This window comes from Phytophthora parasitica, assembly GCF_000247585.1.
Source record: "Phytophthora parasitica INRA-310 unplaced genomic scaffold supercont2.32, whole genome shotgun sequence".
NCBI lineage: Eukaryota > Oomycota > Peronosporomycetes > Peronosporales > Peronosporaceae > Phytophthora > Phytophthora nicotianae.
Window position 1 is genome coordinate 309114 of NW_008649018.1, and position 1047 is coordinate 310160.

The 1047-nt window shown below is 47.7% G+C and overlaps 1 protein-coding gene across 1 annotated transcript; it reads right to left on the reverse strand.

Annotated features, from left to right (window-relative positions):
- Positions 1-411: 411 nt before the first annotated feature.
- PPTG_13359 (hypothetical protein) lies at positions 412-1013 on the reverse strand (the record flags this gene model as incomplete). Its single annotated transcript, XM_008908969.1, has 3 exons — positions 412-681; positions 742-884; positions 995-1013. The coding sequence occupies 3 exons, from the start codon at positions 1011-1013 to the stop codon at positions 412-414; spliced, it is 432 nt and encodes a 143-aa protein (XP_008907217.1).
- Positions 1014-1047: the final 34 nt, after the last annotated feature.

Sequence of the window (1047 nt, forward strand, 5' to 3'; positions counted from 1 at the left end):
GAGGACGACAGACCTCGGTGGAGGTGTTAACCCCAACACCCGAAAAGTTAAGGACAAAAAAGGACCAATTTCTAGGAGCTCCGTTTGACCTCAACCGAAGCCCAAATGCCAAAAGCTGGCTGTCAGGTAGATAAAACATGTCAATAGACGAGATTAAATTAGATAAGGCGCCGCTCGAAGGCGTGGTGGATTTCATTGGACTGTTGAAGTGAGGGGTTCTGGAGAGCTTCTCATGTGGATTTTGTCCTTAACTCAAGGACAAAAATTTGTCCTTGAATCAAGGACAAACCTGAGTTGCTACCATTAACGCAAGTCGTGTAGACGCAACGATCGCCGTCGCTCTTGTGCTTGAATCCGAGTGCTGCTAGATCGGCGATTTGGGATGCCCGGTGATCGTTTCCTCTTTCTGGATTAGGGTGGAGCTCGATTGTCGTTTTTCCGGGTCGTGCAGAGTTGCTCCGGGACGTTGCAAGGGTTCACCAGTACCTTGTCTTTGTGAAACTTGGTGAAGCACGATTCCTCACCGTTCCAGCGGAGGATACGACAAAGCGGTACCGTGCACTTGCTACACATATACCGCGTCTTGAATCCTTTGCGACTATGCTCAGCATTTTCACTGTCGTGGTTTAACGTACAGCACATCACACACGACAGTTGTACGTTTTCACCTTCTATCGGAACCTATTCAACATCAGCGCTGTTATCAACTCGTACTCTTCCTCATCAACACTTTGTACTTACCAGTAAATGGTTGTGTGCTTTTGAAAGTCGAAGCTGTTTGAGAGTCGGGTTAGAATTGAATTGCTCTCGCTTTTTGTACCGAAAACTCAAGCTGGTTGAGTTGGTGATGTTTTCACCTCCACATTCTTCTGCTGGGGGCGGGTCTGCGAAGATTACAGGTAGGGGTGTTGCCGAGGCCAGACATTTTGCAGCGTCACGACAAAACGAACGAAAACTTGGCAGCTTTTGTTTGTAATCTTGGTAGGAAGTGTACGATGAGCAACGTTCTGCATCGCCTAAGATCTGGTGAGCCTGAGCAGAAAGAAA